At 39.2% G+C, this 27,238-nt stretch overlaps 1 protein-coding gene across 4 annotated transcripts in view; it reads right to left on the reverse strand.

The window, feature by feature from the left end:
- Positions 1–594: 594 nt before the first annotated feature.
- RPS6KC1 (ribosomal protein S6 kinase C1) overlaps positions 595–27,238 on the reverse strand; it is an 84,863-nt gene continuing 58,219 nt past the window's right edge. For 3 of the 4 annotated variants that reach the window (XM_069009558.1, XM_069009556.1, XM_069009559.1), the window contains 6 exons: positions 27,092–27,224; positions 17,516–19,093; positions 17,155–17,244; positions 5,655–5,737; positions 4,842–4,937; positions 595–1,717 (listed from right to left, as the gene is read on the reverse strand). In XM_069009558.1, coding sequence (XP_068865659.1) covers positions 1,607–1,717; positions 4,842–4,937; positions 5,655–5,737; positions 17,155–17,244; positions 17,516–19,093; positions 27,092–27,224 — 2,091 coding nt within the window. In that variant the 3' untranslated portion in view covers positions 595–1,606. The remainder of the gene's footprint in view (positions 1,718–4,841; positions 4,938–5,654; positions 5,738–17,154; positions 17,245–17,515; positions 19,094–27,091; positions 27,225–27,238) is intronic. The other variant, XM_069009557.1, reaches the window with a different exon arrangement.

Consider the following 27,238-nt stretch of genomic DNA (forward strand, 5'->3'; position numbering starts at 1 on the left):
TTAAAAAGGAAAAAAAAAAAGTTTCCAGATTTCCTTTGTTTAAGTGAAGCATTTTCCTTTTCCACTTTATTTGAATACACCGACCTGGTGTCTAACAGATGGAGACTGTGCAGATGTACTTTTGGGAGTGCCCATAAAATACACTGCTAAAATACAAATGGAAGGATACTTTTTTTTTTTTTGAGTTGTAAATTCAATAATTGTTGCTGTCACCTCACTTTCCCAAAGGAATTTGCCCTTTGTTCTCCGGATAAAGCTGGGGAGAAGAAGAAAAGGGGGGAAAAAAAAAAAAAAGAGTGCAAGCCAAGGGAACATTTAGGAAAAAACCCATGGATCCATAATCTGTACATTGTCGTGTACAGCATTTGTACATCAGGAACCCAAACAGGCAGGGCTGCTTAGCAGCAATAGCAGCACTCAGCAAAATATTCTGCATGTCTTCTTCTCCCATTCTCCAGACGTTTCTAGCAAACAAACAGGTCAGCTAATTGGCTCCTCCCCAAGTCTTACCCACTAGGGTTTGCTCAGAGATGTCACTTAGTCATTTGGCATGAGCAAATCCCAGGCTCCTTCCTGTTCAAGCAGCAGAGTGGGTGAAGGCTTTCTTTGATTTATTAAGACTATTAACAAACAAACAGGGGAGTTCAGAAGCTTCCTCAAGCACAAGAACACGAGCAGAAAGGTTTTCTTCCTGAAGTAGCAGCTAAAAATAGGACACTTAGAGGAAGTAGAGTTCATTAAATGATAAAGCAGTGGCTGCAGCGATGAGAGAAGAGTTTTTCCTTTTTTATCTATATATTTATTTAGTGTTATGTGTTCTTGCTCCTTATTAGAGTGCTAAAGCAGTGTTTATCCAGCTGAGGAAAAGAAGATTTCCCTTTCTGTAGTGACTTTAACATGTAGCTCATCAAATACAACAGAGTCAAGAGTTTTAAACAGACATTGCCAGCCAACAAAGTACAACATTTGACAGCATTATTTGCCTTTTATATGCTCTTTCCAGAATGGGAAATTATATGCTATTTTCAAGACACATTCCACAGTATTATGCAACAGCTTTCTTAATTTTTAATGGATATATTATTTTTAATGTGTCAACTTCTGCATAAAGCATTTTAGTATTTTATTTAGTATTTTCTTTAGCATATACCATTAATAAATTATTTGGTTTTTCCTTCCCCACACCCCCAAGAGCTGCACTTAGCATAGGGAAATGGTCTATTGACACAATAAAAAAATACTTTCAACTGGCACTATCTATAGACACTTCCATCACCAGACAAAGCACCAGGAGGACATTCCTGCTCCTGCTTAGTTGAGAAGCTGGCAGTGCCAAACATGCTGCCCAGGAGTTGCCTCACAAACCTTCCTTTGATGAAAGGACTCACACAAACACACGTAGCAACCAGTTGTGGTAAAAACAAGCCAGCACCCTGTACAACCAGTGACTCCTGTTCAAAGTGTTCACTTTTGGCTCCATTGCTCCAGCATCCTTTAGCCATTACGTCCAAGTGGTTTCAGACATCCAAAGGAAGCGAGTCAGGGTGCTCCTGTGCCAGAGAAACCTGTCCAGTTGACCTGAGTTTGTTCAGAGGGCACGTGTCTCTCATCTCTGCAGATCTGCCCATTCTATAAGGGCAAAAAATGGATGAGATTTGATGTCTTCAACACCAGCAACGCCAGCACCAAGACGCTCCGCAGGATTAAACTGCAAAAGCTTGACATAAAAGAAAAATACACATGATTCAGTGAGTAAGAACAAAAACAACTGCTTAAAAGTTCCAGAAAGGTCTAAGGTAAGGGACATCCTACCGTTTTCCTGCTCTATGAATTACTTTCAAGAGTGCAAAAGCATACTTGAAATTCCTAAAATCCAGTAAATGGAAGAAGACTCTCCTTTCCTTGAGTCTCAGTCTTACAGTCTTCAGAGACTACTGATCACAGCATGCAATTCCCTGAAGCACTGCACACTGGGACTTCATTTTAAGTGTAACCTCATTTTAAAAAGAGACAGCAGCAGCCAGAGCCTGCAGCAGTAGAACTCTGGACGCTGCGTTTGCTTCATGTTAACCTTTGCTCACACCACTGTGTTATGGCTACATCAGGGATAGTGGTCTGTAACTTTCCGTTTCATAAATTGTGAGTTGGTCCTAAAATATCAGGATAACATAGCCAGCTCTCCATTTCCTAAAAAAAAAAAAAAAGTTTTAAAGAGTCCTACAAATGGCCTAAAACTGAAAAATCAAAACCCCAGTGAAAGCAACAAAACAGTGTAATGGCTTCATGGAAATTTCCTTAAAGTCAGCACCTCATTTGCTTTTTAGTTGTACATCACATGCTGAATTCATGTGAAAAGGAAATCACAATATTTACATCTGTTTAAAGATACCAATCCATATAAAAGGGAATGCAAAGGTAAACTCCAAAGAGACTAATAAAGACACACAAACATATTCTGCAGTTTTCAAGAACTGTTTATACTCTATTCAATTACAGCCACTACGAAGGCATGATCTCTTGCTTGCTTTTTCTGCAACAGCTAATAGGATAACTTCTCCCAGTTGTCACTTGGAAAAATGTGTATTCATATCTTGACACAGTCAACATCTAAGTGAGTCTACATCCATAAACATAGGAATTTACACATTTTAAGATGGCTCTGCTATTTGCAGTCATAGTGTCACACAGTAAAAGTAGCTTGCTGACAGTGAATGGTGCTGCTCTGGTATCTCCCACAAGCCAGCACACACACATGCAGCTAGGGTGTCTCTGTCTTCCCTGGAACTACAGGCAGCACCAGCACAGAGAAACCAAGCATGGTCACTTATTTTCTGGAGTTTGTCCTTCCAGAAGAGCTTTGATCTTAGAAAACAAATGTAAACTGAAACAGATACCTATTGAAAAGTCACTTTGCATATTTTGTTGGTAGTAGAAATTGGAGGTTCCTGAAAAAATCCCTGAGTGCAAAATAGCAAACCAACATCAAAAAACAACTTTATCTTTCAGCAGAAATAAAAAGATCTCTGTGTTTTAGATGCTGGCTAAATGAAGAAGATGTTTACAATGAAGTCACCTGGACTGGAAGCCACAGCAGGAGACAACGCCTGACAAAATTTTCTGTATAGCTGAACACTGATCCCAGAGAGTCATTCTGTGATGTTTTGACCTGTTTACCCTTGGCAGTGGGGGGAAGGAAAGTCGCAATGACAAATTGCTATCCATGCCAAGAGAGCTCTCTTCCTTTTCCTGACAAGGCTTCCTCAACAATGAATGGCAGCTTCCTTGGATAGTCACACAACAAAAATGTGATTTACTGCTTCATACAGCCGAACCTCCACCAGATAAGTCACCACCCTACACCAGACAGCTTGACCTAACAGGCACTGGGGAGACTGTTCTCGGAACAGACATGGCCTTCTAACACAGCTGTGAGTGGCAGAAATACATTTGCCACTTAAACCCACCAGTGGCAAGAGAGACATTCTTTGGCAAATGTGAACATAGGCAATACATTAGTCTACAGCAAAAAACAATCCTTCACTGCCAAGGATACATGGGCTGGATGACTTCATTTGTCTTCTAGTCGTAATGGGAGGAATTCCCTTCATGAAGCGTAGTTTTGCTTTCCCTCAGCATTATAGCATCTATGGGTGAGGGTAAAAATTTGCTACCATCCAACCACATAAATGCAGATTATATAAAAATGGGATTTTTCTTCAGTCATTTCCCTTTCTACCTTTGCCAGAAATACAGACATGTATTTCACCTTCAGTGACTTCATGTCACTTAGTCAAAATAGGTGGTGTCCAAACATACAGTTCCATTTTCACTAATCATTTCACAGTAACAGCACACAAATCAATCTGTCACTGGGTCTTTTCACTCACTGAATTTGCAAAATCTGTTTCCTTTGTTTTCTTCAAGAACTACTTAGTCCACTCTGCTCTGTTCAAAACTACATCTAAATGATGCCATTTTTTATGCATCCACTAGCAAGATCCTCTTCAAAGCTGAACAGCACAGTTCACACATATCGCTTCTTCTTCTCAAGTGGAACAGGTCAGATCTAGGCGCCACTTCCACAGTTATGTCAAAATTAACTAGAAGGAAGATTGCATTAACTGAATTTCAAGACCCTGTACTACAAGTTCAGTCATGACTACCTAAAGCTAAGAGTAAACTAAAACCATCAAACAATACTATTCCCTGTTCTAATTTCTGTTCAAAATTCTACTATTGATTTTAAAATGGTGTATCAGTCTGGAAGCTGGTCTATATTTTACAGTTTTGCCTTTTGTCCAACCCACCACTTATCTTCCGACTACAAAAGTCATTGAATTCACCATTTAAAGTACTTTTCCTAACAAATGGGATCCAGAAGGTTTCCTGGAGGAGAGTTACAGACTTTCAACCACAGCAAGGTCAAAACTTCTGATCAGTGTGCTACAGGTTTCACAGGATTTTGAGCTATCTTGCTGAATTGGCATCAGCATTTTTTAGTTTAGTTCATTACAAATGCTTAGTTCATTACATTTAGGGCAGAATTCCTAAGATGTTCATGCATCACCAGCAGGTGTTTCCAAAGCATTTGCCAAACATATTCTTCGAAGAAATGGCAAAGCACTCCAGTTTTCTACAAACACAGCTGGCAGCAGAAGTCAAGGTTTCCAGATGCAACAAGACAACTTGGGCAAAATCCATCAGTGCTGACAAAAGAGCCATCCACGATCCTATCAGCAGGTTTCTGGTTTTACATTTACTTCACCAGAACAAGTTAGGTAGGCAAGTATTTGCCCTATCCACACATGTACATAAGAGAAAAAAATTCTCCCCTCACCTACCTGCTGAATCAGTGATCTGGCCTCCTTCGATACATGATCTGGTATACTCAAAGAAGTGTGAGTGTTTATTCCTGATGGATGGCACTCAACCAGAGACTGGAGGAGAAAAGGAAAAAAAAAACAAAACACCAAAGCAGGCAGGCACATTTGTTAATTTCACAACTGCAGTGTTAGATTATCTCCTAATATCCATGTAAATTTAACACACAAAGCCAAAATTCAGTGCTTCCTAGTATGAAGTACTGGTTCTGGGAGGAACTAGTCTACAGGTGCTGATGAGCTCCCTGAGATACAGCTTTAGAACATTTACATCTTAGAGCTTCCATTCCATTGCTCAAATTTGAAGAGCCTGGGAATTTGGTGGACTTTGCTTTCTTTGTGCAGAGCTGTCAACCAATCACCAGCTTGATTTGGCTGAGCACTCTTTGTCTCAAAATACTGAATTAGTATGTAACAGCAACATATGGCTTCTATGCAGTCCCAGGAAAGAATACTCGAAGTATTAGGTCAAAAGTTTTGTACATGTACAGATGGAATGTTACAGAACTTGGATTTCACTGTAGCTAAGAGGGCAGCATCGTTTTGGTTATTTTTTTCAGTCCTTAGTTTGATGCAGCTTTATTAAGTTGTTCTGCTGAAGGCTGAGCATGTTTTGTTTCTCTTGTCGCATGCAGACTAAGCAAATTGAAAGTGCTCAGGTTGGTAAAGCTCATCTGAGAAAGACAATCAAATGAATCACAACTGGGAACACCACTGGTGAGAAACTACTGGCCAAGAAGTCACTTTTATCGAGTCACTTGCCCGCAGCCCTACCTTCCCAGTGAGAAGTTCGAAAAGAATGGCACCCAGGCTCCACCAGTCACAGGCTTCTGTCTCTTCTAGGATAGCACCAACCTCTAAACATGAGACATTTCAATTAATATTAAAAAGGTCAGTTACACCTTCAAAATTAACATATATTTACAAGGTGACTGTTTAATGCTGACAGAACATATACTAAATACCACAGAGCTTTCATTATGCCTGCAATTTAGTTAGCCCTTTAGCCACCTACAGATTGCATTGTTCAAGCACAGCAACACCATCTATTTCATGCATAATTTGTCTTTTCCATGCATACACAGGCACTTCCTAGACTTGTAGGCATTACAGTTATGATTCTTCTATACTGGACAAAACTGGACAGTGACAGACAGTAAAGCAAAACATATTTAGAGAATTTCCCTTGGCCAGAAGAGCTAAGGAGACCAGAGTGGCCTGAAACATCCATAAAAGCAGCACTAGGGAGGGTGCAGTAGTCTACTGCATGCCTTAGTTTTGTCTTAGAGGGCAGGATTTGTCTCATGGCTAACCCACACCCTTTCCTGGGATCACCATGGGAGGCTTTTCACAATGGTCTCACAGAGATATCAAATCTTTCCACAGCATAACCACTGCCAGTGACTGTGTATTGCTACAGCCCAGCCCAAACTGTACATGGGTATGAAAGTTGTTTCCCCTTGCATCCAACCCAACACTGCTATTGTGCACTGGCACAAGGGACAGCAGGGAGGGGAGATGGGAGTGACAGTCCCTGGCCATACACACACACGTATTCAGTCGCATGATGCATGCAGAAAACTTGGCCTTCACTGACTCAGGCTTTAAACTACAAAAATTATTAAATACAAACATTATTAAATACACACCACACTGTCTGCTCTAAAGCAGGCAGAAAACCAGATTGCAATGAAGATGAAATCTTCATTTTGACTGTCAAAAAAATGCAGAAGCTGCACTAAAATAGCTTTGGTGGCAAAAGCCACAAGAGCTCCCCAGCAGAGGACAACAATTAGCATACAGTCACATAGCTGTTACTGTGAAAAGCAGTGCAGCATGGGCAAAAAATCCCGCTCATCATTTTATGGAGCTTAGCATGAGCACAGCCAAGGAGAGCTCCAGATGAGTCCCAGCCCAGGGTCAGGAGAGGGAGGCATCACCCCAGAGCTCCCCAAGAGGCAGGAAGCACACCCAGGCTGAGCTCAGGGATGTGCAGAGGGCTGCCCCCTCCTCGGGCAGCTGCCACACGAGCTGGAAGAGGCTCAGCACCTCACAGAACTGAGGCTGCTGTTGCAAGAGCAACAAGGAAGGATGGCTCAGACATTGTTTCTTGAGGTAGGACATCCCTCACACTGAAAAGTTTACTGCACTTAATGGCCTTTGAACGACCAATGCATCACTATAAGGGTGCCACACATCAGAATTTATTCCACTCCTTACAGATTGATACTCCTACCAGCACCAAGAAACCTTTACAAAGATGTAACAGCAACCACATGAGGAACTGTATCAGCATAATTACATCCATTGTTAAAATGTTTTACCATCCCATGTAAGCACCCAGATGAAGCTGAAATTGTGGTAAATTGAGAGAATTTGTGTAAAAATCAAAATTTGTTCTTGCAATTTATTTTTAAAGCCCTTCAGAAAGGCAGACCTTCTAGGTAACTGTCCTTTAAAAAAAAAGAAAAACAAACCAAAAAAAAAAAAAAACCAAAACAAAAAAAAGCACCGAAGTTTGGCCTTTCCACACAAACCAGCTGGTGAAAGGTTTTCATAGCATTTCTCAGTGAAACCTACTAAATGGAAATGCCTTTTCACTTCAAGGGAGCTTTCTTCCCAGCAAGTGAAGATTTTTATTTATAAATCAAGTTACACACTTATTACAGAATAAGGACAGCAAAGCCAAGAATTAATAAGATTAACTACTACATTCTCAGTTCCTGTACTACCATTAACTATCCCATATTGACACACCTTAAATTTTGTAATAATTCCAGAAAAGGAAATAATCCATTCTTCCCAAAGACATTCAGTGGGAATGGGCCTCATGAGTTACAGCCCAATAGAAAAAAAGAATTACCTAAATATGGGGAAAAAACCATAATTCAGAGCACAGAGGAAAGAAATTCTACAAAAAATTTTTTTTCTCAGTTTTGGTATTATTTCCTTTTATGTTGGCAATCAGAGATGCTGATCCAGTTCTCTGAAGACCCAAAGTTACACTGCCTTCCTTCACAGAACTGTTCATTACAGGAAGTAGCACTGATGAAGAAAATGGACATATATAGAATCAGAGTAAAAAAGTAAACCAGAGTCCACTTCTTCAAAATCCAAGCTCATATTTCCAATTTCAAGAACACTTTCAATATATGCCAAGACAAAACAAATGTCACTGCAGTTCTCTGACAAGAGCAGCACTGATTCTTCCATCCATTTTGGCCATGACCAAACTGACACGAGTGGAATAAATTAAGAACAGTCAAGTAACACAGATTTCTCTCAGGACTGAAGGACTCTGCCTGTATTCTTATGCACAAGCAGAAACTGCATGACAAGTCATCTGAACCAACACAGAATAGAAAATGGTAAACTCAGCTGAGGGCAACACCTGAGTCCCCTTTTTCACAAAAACTAAATTTTAGCCCAACTTTTTTCCTATTATGCAATGTCTGCTTTCCTGCTGCTTTCCCTAGGTTCCAAAGTTTCCTTGTTTCAGGTTAAAATAAACGTTTTCCTTAAAAAAATAAGAAAAAGGAAAAATCACTGTGTATACTACAAATAAACATATGTTGTTTACATTTCCTTACTTCAAACAGATCATGTGACTTCTGATGCAATACACTGATCATAATAAGCCCAGGATACCACATCAATATTACTGCATTTTATCTTGACTAAACATCATGGGAAAATTTAGAAACTGTAGATTATGAAGTGCTTTTGAGGGACACAGAGTAGCTGGCTAATATAATATACCACACAGGGCATATGCTTTTTTTAAAGCTTCAATATTGCAATAAATCTGAACCACAATATCTGCCTTCACTAAGAAAACATTTTCATCTCAATCCATCGGCAAAGTAATTTAGACAATAAATGGTAGTGACACATAAGCTTAAGTGAATAACATGGGGGTATTTGTGCCAAATCTTTCCTTCATGAACCTTGAAATCAAGGACCTTACCCGGATTTGTACAAAAATAAACATGTGTACACATGTACACAGTGTTGGTGATTCTAGGACTAGCAGAACAACATCTGCAGAAAAAAACATTCATATCATCCTCAAATAGAAAATCAGAGAAATAATAAAGTAGTGAAAAAAAGACAATAGCTCTGCCAACTACTGCAATTTCATTAAAGGGAGAGCTTTCCTCTTTCTCCCTTCCTGAAGCATGGCCATGACATCCAGCACCAAGTAGCACAAGTCAACAGCAATGCTAAATTCCTGCACAAAGCAATTCCTACAGCAGCCACTGGGATAACTGAAGGGAAGGAGACTTGTAAAATGCTATCAGGTTTAGACAGGGACAGATGGTGCAGGTAAACACCTTCACTACCCTGCACCGTCCTCCTTCCAGAGCAGCTGCTCTCAACTGAAAGGCCATTTCTTTATGGTTTCCATACTTATCTCAATATTTGCATTAAACACAGCAACACCTTACTTCCTGATAAGGGGGACATAGCTGGCAACACTATTTTAAACAGTGCCAGTTCTGAAGTAAAAAGCAGAACTTCACCTCTCCTGAACACACATTCTCAATAAAGCTATTAATGGTAAACCAAGGCTTATTTTCTCATTCTTTCTACAGCACCTTTACTTGAAATATACCCTTCATGCTGAAGGATTTTAAAGACTTTTACTACCACACCTGCCACATTTTCTTCCAAAAACAGCTTCCTCCAGGCTGACAATAATGCCTCATGACCAGCACACACAAACACTAGTTAAGATGAAAGAAGCCTGGCTTACAGGAGGCCTTAGACATTCCCTGTGCAACTCAGGCCAGATGGCTTGTGAATCACCAAGAACAAAAACTTAATCAAAAATTTTGTAGGACAAACTGTAACATCAAAAAAAAAAAATGCATCTCAAGTCAGCTCACAGGAAAACTGACTCTAGGTGGATGTAGTGCTTCCCCAGACACCTAGGAGTCAGGAAGGGCTTTGCACTGAGATGGTTTCTTGGAATTAAGAAGAGTGGATTGATAAGAATTTCAAAACCTGAGGAGGCTCTTTCTCTTACCCCACACTCCAAGCACAAACAGCATACTCTCAAGTATCATTTCTGCACTGATAAGAAAATAAGGAGACCCATCTGAACTACCATCAGGTATCTGAAACTGTTCATGAGGAATTGGACTTGTTCAACAACCTGAAAAGAAACACAATGTATTCCCCTTCTGTGGCCATTAAGATAAATATTGCATGAAAATCCATTAGTGACACTTGGAAATTCTATTTACCTTACACTCACTTAATTTTAAAAGATTACTGTTTTATCATATTTTGATATCTATATATGTAAAGAAACATTTCCAGAGAATCAAATAAAGTAACTCCAACCTAATTCACTCTCATCAGACTCAGTCAGCCAAGATACCATAAGGTACAGTCACTAAATAAAACATCCCACAAGCAATCTGGCCATAACACTTTGCCTAAAAGGCTTCTGCAATTTATAAAGTACAGAATTGCACCATTTATATTTAAGTAGAAAAAGTTTATCATGGTCTTTAAACAATAAAGTAGTGAGGCAAGTCCAATGAACATTTGCTAAGATCAAATGGAGTATGAAAATAGGAAGTTTCATTTTAAAGTTATTCAAAAACATATAAACACCTATGTTTCTCTTTAGAAAAAAAAAAATAGAGGGAACTGTGGTTGTTCTTTCTTTTAACAGCCCAAGCTGGAATCAAAACTTCCTCTAAAATGATCATGTGACATAAGAGAAAGTTTTATTGCTGTTCTGTTATTGAAACAAAGCAAACATTAATTAACCTCATAGCTAGCTCCATTTATTTTCACAAGGCATCTTGTACACTATCTTCAAGTTCTAGTGCCCTCTGTAATAATAATAATCATAATCATAATAGTAATAGTAATAAATAAACACAGGTAAAGTACAGTTTCTTCTGGAGTTAACAACTGGCTTTTATGACAGCCAGATTAAAACATCCGATTTTTACAAATCAGCAGCTTGGATACATCTTACTGCTTATTCTGGTTACAGAGCCTAAGAAAAACCACAAGACCATGTACTTCACCTGAAACATGCAGTGTACTTAGAACAAGCCTGAGTGTAAATGAGATCAGGTTTTTTTCAGAAAATACCTGATGCTCTCCCCAAACCTATGCTTTCAATTAGCTACTCCAAGTTCACGACATTTTGTGTTCTGGGAGCAGTCAGTTGTCATTTTCTGTGGGATACTCAGGTGTCTTTAGAGAGCTGTCCCACTCCAAATGCTTGTTGTAAAACTGTTACTGCCAGTAATCAGTACTTTTTCTGCACCTCCAGACCTTATTCACACCGGCCATGTAATTTTCATGTTAATGTTTAATCCTATTTCCTACTGCCAGGGCTTTTCAACTCAAGCTTCTGATTTTGATGCCCAAAACTCCTTCACCTATCCAGATTTTTTCTTTTCTTTTTAGGATAATCCTGAGACATTAATGTCACACAAAAATCTAGGACAGAGTCAGAGATAAAAAGCAGGAAGTCCAGTCTTACACTATAACCACAAGATCAGCCCACCCCTCGACACCTCTCAGGGTCAATGGCACTTTAATCTACCACAGTTATTTTGCTTCTTAAATAATCTACTCAAATTAAATTACTATAATACAGAATAGCAGATTTAATGAGTGCCTGCAAACTCCTACTGACAAACACACACACAAATAACATGCAGGTTTTCCAGCATCAAATGTCTATTTGGTAAACAGAGGCAAATAATCTTTTTCCTTATTCAGTAAATAAAAATTATAGCATGCAGGCTAATAATATCAACTAGCAATTTTTATTTTCATGCCACACATTTGAGGTGATCAACTGCAATTTGCATCTGTATTTTCAATTGTTTAAGAGCAAAAGTGACATCTTCATTTGGGAGTACAAAAATCAGGTTGCACATTGAAACATTTTGGTCTGTCTTTTTGGGAACAAAATCCTTCATGCACAAAGCCTTCTTTTTGCTTAGGTTTTGCACTGTGAACAAGTAACAGCAGATTACATAAAACCAAATTTACCATATATTTATGTGTAGGCTTCTGTGAAGGCTAGTTTGTGTAAATAAGGCTTGATTATAGCACACAGCTTATGAAAGCATCAGAATAATACGATGCATTACTGATGGCCAGTTTCCTACTTACATTTTCTATGAAGCTAAGCTCCCTTTGGCTTTAGGATCTCAAGCAGCAAATCTCCAGTTTTTAGTAAACACAGTCTGGCAAAACTTGTTGTTTAAACAAAAAAGAAAAAAATACTCTAAAGGCAGCCCAGTTCTGAAACCTCGTCCTCCAAAAACACTAGAGGGATGCAACAGAAAGCATCCTCGCTGCTGGAGCAAGAACTCGAGGAGTGTAAATAAAACATCTCATTCACACATCATATTTACACAAGATGTCAGACCAGCAAGCTGCATCTACAACGACACTTCACAGGTTAGACTTAAGGATTTCTCTTCATGAGAAAATTCTCAAATCTGTTTTAGCTGAAGACAGCCTTGACTAGGCTATGGCTGCAGACCATTCTGTCTTTCTCACAGGTCTTAAGCATACTGAGAAGGGTCTTTTTTAAAAAAAAGTTACCAATTTGACTTTTTAAACTGTGACTGTCAAGAATGGAATACAACTATTACTGAATTTAAAAGTTAACAACTCTTTATATTTAAGATCACAATGCTGGCAAAATCAATACTTAAAATAACAGAAGGTGATAATTTGCATTTCAAAATTCATCTATCTTTCTTTTCCCTCAATTAGACCAAAACATGTTGATTCACAGGTTTGTGTGTGTGTGTGTGTTTCTTTTTTAAACTTATTTATAGAGCAGAATAATGGCCCCCCTGCTAGGCTGGCATTTGCTCAAGTTTCTGTCCATGTAAATTGAATCTGTTACTGGAATTTTCCCCCCTTCAGAATACCAAGGCACATTAACCAAGAGATAAAGAGATACATTGCTGATATTATCAGCCACCAGGCAGGTGGATAAAGCAAGGGATTTTTTGTTAGTTTTTGTGGGGATTTTTTGGACAAATATGTGATAAGAGTTCTCAGGGGGCATGGAGAGCAAAGGGCTGTTTAAACAGAAGTGAATCATTCTCATCTGATCTGCTAATAACTTTGTATTCAGACATCAGCTGCTCAGCACACTTTAAAATGTTCAGAAAACAAAATTACTATAAAGAGGAGGAAAGTTACAGGAAACAAAACACATAAACCTCACAATAGTCACCTTAGCCGTATTAACCCAGCAGAAATTCTCAGTTACAAGTGCTTAATTTCTTCTTTAAAAGCAAATAGGTTATTCTTGGCCAAAACTCCCACAGTTTCACTTGAAGTGGTGTTGAGTTTATATGGTATGATTTATAATCCAATGTTTCCCTTGTGAATTAGAGAAACAACATTTGACTTATCATAGGTGAACAGCAAAGATTTAGTTTGGCCATTAATCAAAGTATAGCACAGGCACTACTTTTAAGTATCTGCAGACAGCTTTGTTGGTGCCGGAGTGGGTTCAGCAGGAACTTTTGTCTTTTTAAATTGAGCAGAACTATACAGCAGTAAAGAGTGACCCCGCCACACCAACAGATTCAACAGCACCATAACACACCACGACTCTGAGCTTGTGAGCACAATTCTTGATGTGCAAATCATTACAAATGAGCCGCATCTTCCGTCTCCAGCTCCTAGGAGAAGTTAAGCAAATGAGGGGCAGCCAGTGCGACAGCACCATCCATTAATGGTACAATGCCACCTCCCGTCGGCAGCGGGCAAGTGCCACTCCTGCAACAGATGCAGCCCTGCTCGTAACTTACACACGACGTACAATTGCTATTTCACACAAAACTAATTATGCTGCTCGCAGGGAACGGGATGCAGCTTTTTAAACTATTCCCTTCCCTCCACTTTTTGACACTTCTGCATTTATAATGGTTGCAGTTGTTCAGTTACTTTATATATGCACTGCATAATGTCTTTTTGACATACGCAGTCAAATTGCCTCTCCACTTTTTCATAGGACAACAGGAGCCAAGCAAGTCCCTGTGCTTCACCAGGATCACTGTTTCTGTACCAACGCTGCCTTGCTTTACCTTAATGCAAGGTTACATTCTAGTGTACAGAAAGCCTTAAACACAAAATCCTAGATCCTGCAAACAAGTTCCACATAGGTGGACCTCTATTCTCCATTGGCTCTGAAAAGCTTCCACACTAATACATTACTACCCATCGCCCGTCCAGCAATTAGGTCTCAATATATAAATTGTAAAATTTAGACTTCATGTTTTTCTTCAGCAAATGAAACGACTTAAGATTTAAATATATCTTCATGCACTTCACTGCAAACCACTTTATAACTTACCCTGTAGAAAAGCAACATCTGAAACCTCATCAGTTGAAAAGCTACAACTGTTTCAAATACATGTTTAAAATTTTCACATAACTCCACAATACAATTTCCTATTTTAAACTGAAGATATCCTGCAATCTGTTTAAATTTCATTCATCCTCTCCTTGTTCTGCCTCCAAAATTTGTCCCTCAAAAATCAATGCAGAAAAAGAACCACAGCCCTAGAATCATCATCTGTTCTCAGTCTCCAGCAGCAGACCCTAAAAAGCAATGTTTATTGATAGACACCTTCCCCTTCTTGCTTACTTTCAAAGAGTGCACTTATTTAAATACTAAATTGTTGAAATCACGTAGCATACAAGTTATCGTATCCAAATCTATTGTAACTTCAACTCTGCTAAAAACACACAGCAAGCTAAACACAAAATTTTTACAAGCCAAGTTTCACTGCATCCTTCAGCCAGGAGAGAAAAGAAGAGGGAAGGCTGAGTACCTAGAGGCAGGGCAACACAGCACATAATCCTGAAAACACCAGGAAAATTCAAAACAAGATAAAGACTCCCTTTGAGTCACTTACTTTAGACATGGTGTTTTATTATTGTAAGAAATCATAAGACCTGATAAAATTTTGGGAAGGTAACTGTTCACCTTTACAAAACTACAGCATTTCCCTCAGCCAAAAAAAAAAACAAGTTGTGAGAAACACTTATATTAAAAAGCAACTGAAAAATAATATTAAAACCTCAAAACTTGTTCCTAGTGTACTAAACTGAAGCACAAATATAATTTCAAAATCCTTATTCCAAGAAGCAGCTTGAGGAGCAATGCTTTCATGATAAAGGGGTTCCAGGGACATGGCACACTCCTCAAAATGAAAAAAAAAATTATCATCCAAATGAAGCTTTTTTTTCTCCTGTAATATTGGAACCTAGAGAAATCCTATTAACATAATTATTTTTTTAAACATTGGTCAAAAGTTCTAAAGCCACATTTACCAGCAGCAGTAGACCTAAGAAGGCTGCTTTGGACTCAGCTATACACCATTATTGAATCATTACTCAGAACAGAATGGCACTTGACTCCAAAATATATTTCATGCTGCTAAGTTATACCAAGTATTACTCTCCTACCTAAAAATGAACAAGTAACAGCTACACTAAAGTACAAGCATGCTTCACAGAGATAACATTAAGATCAAGAAATATGAAAGGCAAGAATCACAGAGCAATGCCAATTCATCCACCTTGCATGTATCTAATATTTGCATTTGCAAATCTTCACCTTGCAGCTCACCAGTTGCAGACACACAAAGCAAAAGCAGCCTGGGGTAGGGCAGAGAGGGCAGAGAGGGGAGGGCAACTTCAGCAAGAAATGCCCGGATGGGTACCACACCTGTGCTGTGAGGTGGAAATAATGACGGTGGGGAAAACTTCATTCTTGCATTTGGGGACTTCTAAATATTATTTCAACTGCTCCCTAAACACTTAATTACTGCAGGAGTTGGCTGGTTGGGGCTTAGGGGGCAAAAAAAGCCTCTCTTTGGATCCTCATTAAAGTACAGAAAAATTAAGCTTTGACTTTCACAGCTCATTAATGATGACAGGGTGGGAAAAGGCTGCACTTCCATCTTTGCTACAACTCAACTGGGGAGCGCTTTGTTCGAGGCTGGGTTAGGGAGGTAGGAAAACACCTCTCTAACAAGTTGTCACACATGTTGGCAACCTGGACAACCATTTATTTAACAAACACAGTAATTGCTGGGATTCCCCAATTATCTTGTTCTTGAATAAAAGTGGCATGAGGGTAGAACGAAGGTGTTGGATTTACTTTGATAGGTGAAAAGAATTATTTTCTGTAATACCTGCCCTTTTGACTTGCACCAGAGCGGAAAAGATTTTATTTTCTATTTATCTCAAGAAGCTGACATACAAAATTTGCTGAGACCCTACCACCCTTACTCAGAGAGACAGTTCCTTACTGCATTTCACTTGCAGAACAAAAACACAGAACAAACACCTGATGCCAAACCAAATTCAGAACTTCCACTGCTGGTAACTCCTATTCTAAATTTTTCTGAGCACATTTGCAGACTCTGAGCTTGAGGACTACCTGCGTGACAAGTTGCAATACCTGGCCAGACCACGTGCTCAGCAGAAAGTTATGCTGGCATTTCAAAGTCAGAATAAAAACGTAGTAATTTCAACTCTAAACACAGTTTTTATAAGCTAGCTATGAAATTTTTAAAAGATGAAACTGTGTGTGAAACACCTGACTTTTGGCCGTCACTGCCAGAAATCACAGACCGCTATATTAGCAGAAAATAAATTGGGGAAAGGAAAAGAGGGAGGGCTCAGTTTCAAGTGCCATCCTTGCTATAAAAACCCAAGAGATATTGATTTTATCACCCTCATGGTTGATGAAAGTGGTTCTAAGAAAAGAGCTCTCTAAACTATTTCAAAGCCCACTGTAGCTCATCAAAAATGTCAGAGGCATCTCTGAGCCTATTAGGGCTGTATTTTTCAAACCTCTGTGGTTCTCCCCCCATCACCCATATCCTTTGCATGTATAAATTTTTGATTTTTAAGGGTCCTAGTGCCACCTTTTCAATCTCACTTGCTGTTTTCAGTTACCAAGATGTACTCACACATAGGAAATAACTGCAAGAAAAAAGAACATTCCTAACTTGCTTAAACAAGATATTCAGTACAATTACATGTTATGGAAATGACATAACAAACACCATCACAGTTCAACAATAAAACAGTTATGAGCCCTGTAGCTTTTTAAGACATTATGGAAAAGAAGCAAAGAAAACTCAGATATTGCATGATCTCAAGCTGTTTGCGACACAGACTCCATGAGAAAATGAAAGCTGCTAATCTACTTTCCAAGTGAAACATTGTAGGTGATTGCTCTAACCTGGGGCACAGTACATTCTCTCTATGGCATCGTTGTCACAGGAATCTTCAACCTCCCTCCACCTGCTAAAATACGTTAGCTGAATGTGTCCTAAAAACAAAACGACAGGAGAAATCAAAACATTTTTCCCTTCCATTTTCTGCAGAAGTGAACTGTAATTACTCCTTTTGTAGCTAAAAACAGTATCATTAAGAATAATGGCATCATTAAGTACTAGAAGCTATTACTGGGGGTGAATTTGCTGCACTGATAATGAAGCTCTAGACAGGAAATGAAGATACTAATTACAAGATAAAACGCCTACTCAGTTAATTGGAAGCAACAGCGAATAAAAAGAAATGCATTTGCAAAAGTTCCTGACCTCTATCATTCAATAAGATGTTGTTTGGGTTCAAATCGCGGCACACAATTCCTTCTCTATGTAAAGCATCAAGGGCTACCACCATTTCAGCTGCCCATCTTTGAATGCAATCCTCTGGGATATTAAACCTGGAGGTTAGCACTAATCTTTCGTCGAGGTCCTGAAAAATTTGATGTATTTCCTTCTGCCCTGCTCCTGCTATTTTGTCTTCCTTCTTTGGTGCAATCTTTTTACTTTCAGCTGCTGGTGACAAAGCCGAGTCTGTCTCCTCTTTCCCGCTGTCTTCAGTTTGGCTGGAAAACAGCGACACTCCTTCATTTCTTAACACATCTCTGTCCAAGCTAACCTCTTGAGCACCTGAGAGTGGGTTGGAAACACATGAACTTTCTTCTTTGCTTTTCATGTTTAAGGAGCAGGCCCCAAGCTCTTGAAACAGAGCCCCGTCTTCTGAACCACCTACCTCTTGGTCTGATACAAAGAGGGTCCCAAGAGTTCCCTGAGTGACACCGCTTTGCTCATTTGCTTCCTTGTGGGCAGGATCACCCACTTCGGCTGCCACATGATTTGGCTCTTGATCAAATGCTTTGCATGGCTCTACAGAATTATTTAATTGCAAGACATCAGGTGTTTCTAACAACTTTACTTCTGACATGTCCCTGTCAGATTTTGTAAACTTTGTTGGCCTTGACACGGCTGGCTCTTCTGTTTCATCAGACATGCCTGGTAAGTTTATTAGAAGATCAGGCCTTCCTTCATCAGTGCTATTCACATCATCAAAAGCAGCATCCTTAAAGGAGATAACTGGCACAGAGTCATTTGAACCCCTGCTCACGGTGTCATGAGCTTTCACACCCATTTTGATCTCTAGGGCATCCAAGCTTCTGTCATGATCTGGGACGGTAAACAATGGCTTTAAAGGCTCTGATTTCAGGTTATATAATTTTTCTCCAAAATCAAGCCCCAGGAGTTCACTAGTGCTATCTTTGCTGTCTATCCTGAAGAGTTCCATGGGGCTGTTCTTGGATCTAGTTAACGAGTCCAGTATCCTAGTAGGGCTGGCTATTTCGGACTCAGCATCATCTATGAACAGCTTTCGTTCCTGAGGCGCAATCTGGGAGGTGAAGCTGTCACTGCCAACAACACTGCACTTCTGCAGGGAACTCCTCTCTTTGGTATGCAGCCCTTCACCCTCTGCTTTAGCCACTGGTTCCTCATTTAGGGAGCCAGAGTCAATTTTTTCCTGCCCATACTCATTGCACAACGTTAAGTAACTAGTGGTGCACTCCTCTTCTGAGCTGGATGCCGAGTCCATCCACTTGGAACTCTCCTGGCCATCTTCCTGGTTGCTGCTGTCATCCTGAGAGCTTGGTGTCAGGCTGCTCCTCAGTGGGACCACCTTCAGCATGCTCTCCCCATAGCTTTCTCTGGAATCGGTGCTGCTACCAGTTTCTTTAGGACTAGGTGTTGGTTGCTCCAGGTAAATTTTAGTTGAACTGGATGTTCTGGATTCAGGAATCTCAAAGCTCTCTTCAGGGCTTCTGTTTAAGAACTTACTGACATAAGACCACAGTTTCCCACCTGAAAAAAGAAGAAAAAGAGAAGGGATCTCTTAATTTCACTCAAAATAGAAAATTTTTTATGAAACAGGAAAATATCCTCACTCTCACTATACACTCTATCCTTATGCCCACAGTTAGTTGGATCTGCTACCTCAGCAGGAAATAATTACAGGGACCACAATTTGCTTTTCACGTAGATTTGTACTATTACATAAATATTTAAAGAGCTGTATCTGAGACTAAGCTGCTGGGTTTTGGTTTTAAACTTCTGTAAAGTCTCATTTCAGAGTGTGCCTCAAGTTGCACAGTGGTCACTACTCTCCACCTGCTGTCTCAAAAGAAGTAAAAACTAGGGAAGAGCAAATGGTTTAGCGCCCATCACCCCTTCTGCCTACACTGAATGATTCTGTATCACAGCTCTAAACTCATAAGCAACATTAGCAGAAATGGACTGAAAACTAAACAGCAAGGTCAGTAAGGGAAATTACCATATTAGCAGGGTGTTTTCAGGGTCTGTGTCTCTCTGAAGAAGGTGGGGTTTTTTAGTTAAATATTGATATATTTCTCCCATTAACTTTAGAATTCAAAAAAAGTTTTTTATGCTTTGCTGCACCACACAAGGATTTATGAATACTCTGTTACACTGGCAAACAGTTCCTTCACAGCATCTAAGAAAGTTGTATCTCCAAAAATAAGTTACATTTAAAAAAAACAAACCAGGACTCCTCATGTTTCCAAACACTGCACATATTAAAAACAGCTTAGAAATTTCAAAACATAATTTTAGCAAAATAGTTCAAGAAGTTACTGTACCTCTTATATGTGCCAAAGAATTTGGCTTAAAGTTAGAAAGTCTCCTTTGATAACTTCAGGAAAAAGGCACTGTCAAGACATTTCAATTTAAAAGATTGTACAAAAATTCTCAAAAATGCAGGACTTCTAACAAATCCTTGTAAAAGAAAAAGGTAAGTATCCAGCCCACTGGGCATCTGCAAAGTTGGTGGGTTTCTGTTGGGTTTTTTTTTACTTATTTGGTTAAAACAGCTTTATATTTTTCCAAAATACATTCTTTAATAGTTTGGGGCTTTTTTATCACTCTCTGTATCAGGCAAAATTCCTTTAAAAAGTACAATAAAAGAAGAAAGTATTTATCATTGCCTAGGAACAGATTTTCTATACTCCCAGGTATTTTAAAAAAAACTTATCAAAGACAGAAAAACCTTGACACTTTAAAAAATTCATTTGAATAATATAATGTGGAGTTTTCCTGCCCTCCATCCTCCTGGCTAAGACAAGACTTGTTTTTCAAGGGGAAAAACTACCTCGCTGGTTATGGTGAAACTAAGTATATTAAAAACACTAAGAGGGAATTCTAACAGCTTGAGTCCAATTGGTAAAAACGACAATTTAGATCTGTTAATCCACATGGTTTCTGCCATAAGCTACAAATGGACTTAGCACCAGGTCAGGATGACCCTTGCCACCTTCTAGAATGTGATGAGAAAGGACGGCAGGCAAACGAACAGGAGCAAAGGGAAGCAACGCTCACAGAGAAAGGAACAAGAACTGCTATACTGCCCACTGTATGGCATAAGCACTTTAAATACTGACCCAGAGGTGCATCCAAAACATGCACCCCAAAGTGTGCCCTGCCACAGCAGCAAGGCACAGCCCCTGAGTGCCCCCAGCAGAGCAGCAGCTGCTCAGCCCAGCGAGGCAGGGCAGGGACCGACTCTGAGCCTGCCTGGGCACAAGTGACCCGAGGCCCTGTGTTGGTGACACCGAGGCCCCTGGCCCTTCCAGAGCTGCCTCACGAGCAGGATTTCACCCCAGGGAGAAGCAGGGAGCCCGTGCAGGCTCCTCAAGTGAGGCCACTTGCTTGAAACACAACATGTGGCACAGCAGCTCAGCAGGGCACAGGCACCCTGCCCTCTGAGCCCTGCAGCTCACACAGGACTTCAGGATTACTGGTCTGCAGCTGATTTGGTGAAAATAAAAGTTGTCCATTCCATATTCACCAATAGTTCTTTTCTAATGTTACACTTCTACGTTTATTCATATTTTTGCTATAAAATAGCAGAGATGAAACAACAGAAAGGAGAATGAGTGTGAGATCATACATAATTTTTATATATGTGTGAAAGAGTTTATCCTCTTTTTCACACTTCTATCCATAACAATTAATTTCCTTTAAAATTTCAATTAAATTCCTTCAAGTACTATAAAAAAATAACTTTGCCCAGTTTATTAACTAGGCATGGAATTACTGAGGTCCATTTCATACCAAACAATAAAATCTCATTTGACAACCACGCCCATACTGCATTTAATAAAACACATTATTTAATAAAAAAATTATATAGTCTCCCCATCCCACCTGCATTAGATTAATTAGTACAAGCTAAATATTTTCATCTACATATTACTAGTGTTTATTACTTGTGCTTCACAAATTTCTTATGAAAACACAAATCTCAAAGTGTGCTCACAGACCATGACACATGAAGACTCACAGAAGATCTCTGGAGCTTTGGGAAGTGCGTGGCACAACACCACCAGCCTCCAGGCATGGCTTTAATGCAAATATGAGCACCATCAGTGCTTCCTCAGATGGAAGTAGTAAGAAAAGGTCTAACAGAGGCCTGCCTTGAGCTTTGACCCAAGGAGGCAGAAAGCTCAAAACCTTATTCCTGTGATCTTTTGTCACATCTTTTTTTCCTGTGTCATTACTGGACACCAAGTGTCCTTTTACATGTGACACCTGAACAGCTCTCACTGACCTAAATGTTTTGTACCCCTATGCTAAGATAAGAAGGGGCTGGGCTGTCCAGCAGTATGAAAAATGTGAGAACTATCCAACTTAAGTTTTTCACCTATTGACACATCAAGCTGCTCTCAGGACAACTCCTGTCTTCTGCTCTCTCCACCTCACTTCATCCGAGATTTCATGCACTCTCCACTAGATTTGGGCCTCTACCTGAAGTTTTACTGCAGCTTAAGAAGGGAGACCCAAGAAGGATTAAGGAAGAACAAAGAGATTTGTTGGGATCAATACTTGAAAAATCCACAAAAAATCACTGGAAGATTTGAGAGGTTCACTAAACATAAAAGTTGCAAAAGACAAAAAAAAAGAAATCTCTTTATTCTTACAGTGTTCAGGAATTCACCACTGTCCATTTGTGAAAGCAGGGAGAATGGCAACAACTCATTTTGTTTTTGCAAATCTATTATCTTAGGTTTTCAAAAAGAAGTTGCTCATTATTAATGACTTGTATTTAGAAACCACAGTGGAAATTACTACTTACTGCAACGTCAACTTAAAGAGTTAAACACAAGTAAACAAAACAAACAAACAAAACAAAACAAACCACAAAACAAAACAAAAAAATTATGTCCAAATATGTTAACATACAAATATTTCAAGACTGGCCTCCTGGTCAAGTGGAAATACGTAAGTAAGTGCCATTCAATAACTGTGTTTTAGAGTGAAAAACAACAATTTTATTCCTTTTTGAAAACATCCAATCCAGGGTCAAACAAAAGTGATATTTGTATCTGCGTATGTAATTATGCCTTTATGAATGACATACTAATAATCTTTTCCCCCTCTCCTCATGTGTTGTGTGAGATCAAGAAAACACATTAGCAAGACATGCTAATATAGTATCAGGAATATATAAAAACTAAAATTACAGAAATCAATCCAAACAAGTAAGCTTCAGTCACTGTCAAATAGTCCAACAGACTAAATAACTATAAAAGCTACATTATTAAGCTCAAGTTTATTAGTGCTTCATTTCAGAACTATATTATTAACGTAACTAATTAAGTTTGTTTTCTTCTACCATGAACTGATTCTATAGCCAGTCTAGTTGAACATTTCTGGTTTTATAAGCACATGAAAATCATCAAGTTCCACATTCTTCTGCAATTATTCAATGAAAAATTTCTTATTAGCAGTGCCATACTTAACCACATTTCCAGCATTCTGGAGCTTATACCTCTGCTTCTAGAGGCAGAATCTAAAAGTTAGTGTCCAAAATAATCAACAGGAAATTCAGAATAAAGTGACCAAGTGATGAAGCTGACTAGGAATCTTTTATATTCTTTCAAACATTTCTGCAGCTTTTTGTTAATAGTACTTGATGCAGGAACATTTAAAAGAAAATACAGAGACTATATAGTACATATGACAGGACAAAATGAAACCTAACAGGTCAGCAAATTTAGTCTCTTAAACATGTTTTTGTTCCAGCTGACAAGAAAAAAAATTCATGACCTTGGATTTTTCCTCACCCAGTACTCAGATGCTTCCCATTTCAGTTTCACATCCTGAAAGACTGGCTGGCTAAGGAGACCTATTCCAAAATAAATCAATAGCTTCTGCTAGCTTGGCCCATGAGATTATTCCCAAGGATGAAGTACTCCAATTCCCACAGAACTGGAATTCAGCTAAGAATGCAGCAGTCGCTCTATTTAGGAAATCCCAAACAGAGTCAAAGTGAACAATCCAGGCTTCCAAATACCAGTAATCTGATAGGGAAGAAAAAGAGAGAGTACTGAAAGACATGCGCTTGAATTATTCTCCAAAACTGAGCCCAACTCTCTACATCACTGCCCAAGAATTTGTGTATGGCCAGGAGTACCAACCCTAAACCCTGCACCTCATGAGAATTAATAGCCTTCCTTGCTGGAAAAGGAACAATTTTATGGTTTTCAAAGAATCACTGGCCTCCTTTTCAAGAGAGACATGCCTACTGGCAAACTTCACCGTGTTAATGCAATGGCTACATAAAACAAGGCTTGCACAGTTCCTAGGCCAAAAGCAAAGCAGACACACAGGCACTGTCATGGTACAACAACAATAATATTCCACAGCATCCCAATGGCAGCTACAGTGGAGCTGCAGCTCCACATGAATGGGAAGCTGATCTCCTGCCTAATCTCTAACATGACAGTAGTTACAAGCACCAGAGTCCTGTATCTGCAGCTCTGTATTTCCAGTGCTGCTGGTGAAGCTCTGCTGCAAAGTTTGCTAGTTTAGGCAAAGCTCCCACTTCCCAATGCACTTGGAGCAAAAGCTATTATTCCAAAGCAGCCTCCTGAAAAAGTCACTTGCCAAGGAGCATATCACCTTTCCTACATTTTCTGATTGCTGTCAAATATTTACAGCTAGCATTATCTCCTTTCCTAACAACAAATCCCCAGCTTTGCAAGCCAGAGTGCTACTGTGGTGTTGTCTATCAATTGCTGCGTGCAGCAAGCCTCTTCAGCAGGAAGTTTCTTGAGTGCTCTCCAGATTGATAGGAACTCCAGCTTGTTTATGCTTAAAGAGATTTGACAGCTTCTAACAGCCACTTAAACTTTGATGTCCCATGGAAGCCCCCCAGCCTATTTTTGAAGCATCTGTTTCTAAAATTTCTGTAGTTAGTAGTGCCAGGAAGAAGTGAGGCCTTATTAACATCAGATTGGCTCTCTCCCACACTAGAACTTGCCAAGTGCTTTGCAACAAAGCTACAAGATAACTTTATGGACTTTTGTACTTCTGATGCATCCTTGAAGCCTCTCACTGTGGCCAGGAGAAACATCTGCAAGAGAACCCAAGACATCATTCACCGATTCTGAGCATGTAACACCATCACGATTTACCAAAACAAATAAACCAACAAACAAAAAGAGTCTTCTTCTTAAGTCTGTGGTCAAGCTTTCAGAATTCCATACAAAACCCAGCAGTGCTGCACTTAATACAGTTAAAATCTACTATGAACAGGAAAGTGAGCTGCTTAGCAAACACACACGGTCCATTCATAGCATAAAACCTGAATTTGCTACACTACAAGCCACTTCCCATTTAAATTAATATTTTACCCTTCAAACTCACAATGGTGTAGCTAACATACCTAGCATAAATTAACACCATTTATAAATTTGACTGGCAGAATCTTCTTTCTTACTGGAATAGAATTATTTGGACTACGAATGTTAAGAGCATTCATAAGGTAATGAAATAAAATTTCAAGAGACTATCACTTAAAAAGTACTGTCCTAGAATTTTTTATCCTTTCCCAACATTAACTACAAGCATCTTCTCTGTTTATACCTGATCTGAGATGGATGAAATTTTAAGAAAGGTTTGTCTATAGGGATTCCTGGTATTATTTTCCTTCTAATTTAAAGGATGAGTGCTACTAACATAAGACTGATCTGATCAAGACCATCATCAGTGGGGTGACCAAGACTAGTCACTGCATATAGTGCAGCATAACTTCAGCCCAATTTTTAGGTATCCTTTATTCACACAGAGTTAGAAGCATTTCTCCTGAATCACTTTCCAGCATCAGTCTCATAGGACAGGGTGCACTGGTTGTTGCCCCAGTTCGGGATCTGGAATCAGGCCCTACACCTGCAAAACACTTATTGTATATATTCTCAGGAAATTTACTCATCACTGTGTACCCCAGCTACTCCTCTTTACAGCAGAACATACCACTCTTCCTCTCCCTTTGCCTGTTCTGAGCCCACACAGTAGGTTCATGAAAATGAAAGAGCTCTGATCTCAGTGTCTCTGTTTTTCTGTTATCACAATACAATTAACACTTCCAGGAGATCACCTTGTCAACTGCTCATATTAGGCCTTCCTTACAGTTTTTGTTCTTACATCTGACCACTTCTCCCATGAAATTCCACTACTACTCCACTCACTTTTCCATCTCTCTTGAGGAAGAACATCCATCCTAAAGAGAAGAGCAAAACTGCAGGGCTTCAGAAACTGCAGAAATATTATGAAGAGCATATTAAATTATGTAATTATGCTAGCCTACGGGCAGCTGGTATCTGGCAAAGGTTGTGGGTGGGGTTTTTGGTTTGCTTTGGGGTTTCTTTGGTTGTGGGTTTTTAAAAATACTTTTTCTCTGGACAAAATGTACCAGCTTATGTGTAGATTGCAGTTCAGGTGAGAATCTCCCAATTATCTTGTGTATTACTACACACACCTTGAGAAAAGTAGCACTGTACAGAGCAGCACTGTAAACTCCCAAGATCACCATCAGGCACTACTGTAAAGTGAGACTTTTCTTCATGCATCAGTGCTCATGGCAAAACCGAGTCACACACTGCAGAAACAGCTAACTTGAACTGGCCTCGTATGACAAATTGTTCATGAAAAAGCCAAAATCTAAGTTATTAGGGAAAAAAGAAGTAATATTCAATGCAATAAAATTATCTCCTCTATCAGTCAGCTAAGTTCCTTCACATCATCCATTCTGCCTGAGTTATTAGCATTTCCTAAAAAAAAGAACTATTAGCAATCCCAAAATTTATATTCTGCACTCATTCTAAACAAATATGGGTAATTACATTTAGGGGATATTTAAATCCAGGTGTTAGACAAAAGAATCAAAATGTAATTATTTTGTGCCACCTGTTCCCTGTACATTTAACAGGAATTTTATAAATAGTTTGAAGGCACAACTCTGTGGTTCTGCTTTGAACTCCTGTGTGATGCCACTAGCTATTTTCTTAAAAATCCAGATCAGTGCAATATTAACCAACAGGAAAATGTTCATGGTTTTTAGCAGAGCTATTAAATTCTTGTGCAAATACTTGTCATTTTAACTAGAGATGCTAAAAAGATTTACTAGTCAAAGTTTACGAAAGTAGCCAAATACTTTATCTCTGAGAAATAACTGTAAATAATGCAGATTTTTGTTGCAGTCAAAGCACTCTCTCTCCTGTAGAAAATAAACAGTTGGAAACTTTCAATATTGCTACATACAATTCAAGTAACCCATCAGGATTTGAGGCCATTTGAAGCAGGAATCAGATCCAGCCCAGAATGAGAGGGGAAAAGGGGGAGGGACAGAGGAATGAAGTGGGGTGTCTTACATGACATCTCCCTGGCACACTAAAAATATTTTAACTGGATGTATGAGAGATTAATTTGACAATGAAGTGCACCATTGATTAAAACTGAAAGCCTTTGACTCTTTTCAACAATATGCTTAAAGGAAAGACAAACCTTCTGCGTGCTGCAGCACGAGGAAGACAGACTCCTCGGAGATGATGTACTTGTGCAGACACACCATGTTGGGCACGCAGCGGGGGATGATGGTCGTTCTGCTCCTGCTGCACTCACTACTTTTCCTTAGACCCTGACAGAGAACAA

The sequence above is a fragment of the Aphelocoma coerulescens genome, chromosome 3, assembly GCF_041296385.1.
Source record: "Aphelocoma coerulescens isolate FSJ_1873_10779 chromosome 3, UR_Acoe_1.0, whole genome shotgun sequence".
NCBI classification, from domain to species: domain Eukaryota; kingdom Metazoa; phylum Chordata; class Aves; order Passeriformes; family Corvidae; genus Aphelocoma; species Aphelocoma coerulescens.